The following is a 1187-nucleotide window of genomic DNA, read 5'->3' as shown; positions in this document are numbered from 1 at the left end:
GCCCTCCACCTGCACAGCCCGTCCCCGGGCCCCGTAACCAACCCAGCTCCCGCGCCCCAAGGCACGCTCATCGCCTCACGTAGTCCCGCCGCCGTGCCCCCCGCACATTAGTCCCTCCCCGCTGCCTCGCTGCACGCACATCCCCCTCACTGCACACTCTCTATCCCCAGTGCCCCACTGCATGGACGCGGCCATCTCGCCTGGGGTCCCACTGCACCAGCATCCTCCCCAGGGAGCCACTGCACGTGCACCTTTCCCCCACGGGTGTCCCACTGCATGTGCACCCCCGGCACATGCACCTCTGTGCCCCACTGCACACTTATCTCCGTGACCCACTGCATGGGCKCCCCATGCCCCACGGCACACACATCCCTGCGTCCCACTGCACACGCACCCTACACCCACTGCACTTATATCTCCATGCCCCATTGCACAAACACCCCATGCACCATTGCATGCACCTCTCCGTGTCCTATTGCACTCACAACCCGCACCCCATTGTATGAGCATGCCACATCCCACAGCACTTGCACCTCTGTGCCCCACTGAATGCATACCCCAAACCCCACTGCACACACACCCCTTACCTCATTGCACTCTCTCACCATGCCCCACCGCATGTTCATCCTGCCTCCCACAGCACGCAAACACTGTGCCCCACCGCGTGTCCATTCACGTCCATCCCATGCCCCATTGCATGTGTATGTTATACCCATTGCATGCACATCCCCATGCCCCACTGTACAGGCACCCTGTGCCCCATTGCACACACACCAAGTCCCACAGTATGCACCATTGCACACATACATCATGCCCCATTGCATGAACACCTCACGCCCTGTGTCCCACTGCATGTGTACCTCATAGCCATTGCACGCGCACGCCTGTGCCCCATTGCATGCATATATCCCTGTGCCCCACTGCACATGTACATCATACCCGCTGCATGCACACCCCGTGCCCCATTGCACGTGTGCCTCATACCCTTTGCATACGCACCCCGTGCCCCATTGCACGTGTGCCTCATACCCCTTGCACTCGCGCCCCGTGCCCCATCGCACGTGTGCCTCATACCCCTTGCACTCGCGCCCCGTGCCCCACTGCCCGCGCACCCCGGACACTCACCGGCGGGCGGCGCGAGGTGGAGGAGCGGCAGGAGGAGCAGGGGGAGGCGGAGGAGGGGGGCG

The 1187-nt window shown here is 63.0% G+C and overlaps 1 protein-coding gene across 1 annotated transcript in view; it reads right to left on the bottom strand.

Annotated features, from left to right (window-relative positions):
• Positions 1-672, bottom strand: part of TMEM8B (transmembrane protein 8B) — a 9186-nt gene extending 8514 nt beyond the window's left edge. The window contains exon 1 of the mRNA XM_026087183.1: positions 606-672. Within this exon, the coding sequence (XP_025942968.1) occupies positions 606-672 (67 nt within the window). The remainder of the gene's footprint in view (positions 1-605) is intronic.
• Between the last annotated feature and the right edge of the window lie 515 nt (positions 673-1187).

Source organism: Apteryx rowi, unplaced genomic scaffold, assembly GCF_003343035.1.
Source record: "Apteryx rowi isolate R43461 unplaced genomic scaffold, aptRow1 scaffold_71, whole genome shotgun sequence".
Taxonomy (NCBI): domain Eukaryota; kingdom Metazoa; phylum Chordata; class Aves; order Apterygiformes; family Apterygidae; genus Apteryx; species Apteryx rowi.
Note: the sequence above shows the minus strand (reverse complement) of the source record. Positions and strands in the feature narration are given on the sequence as shown.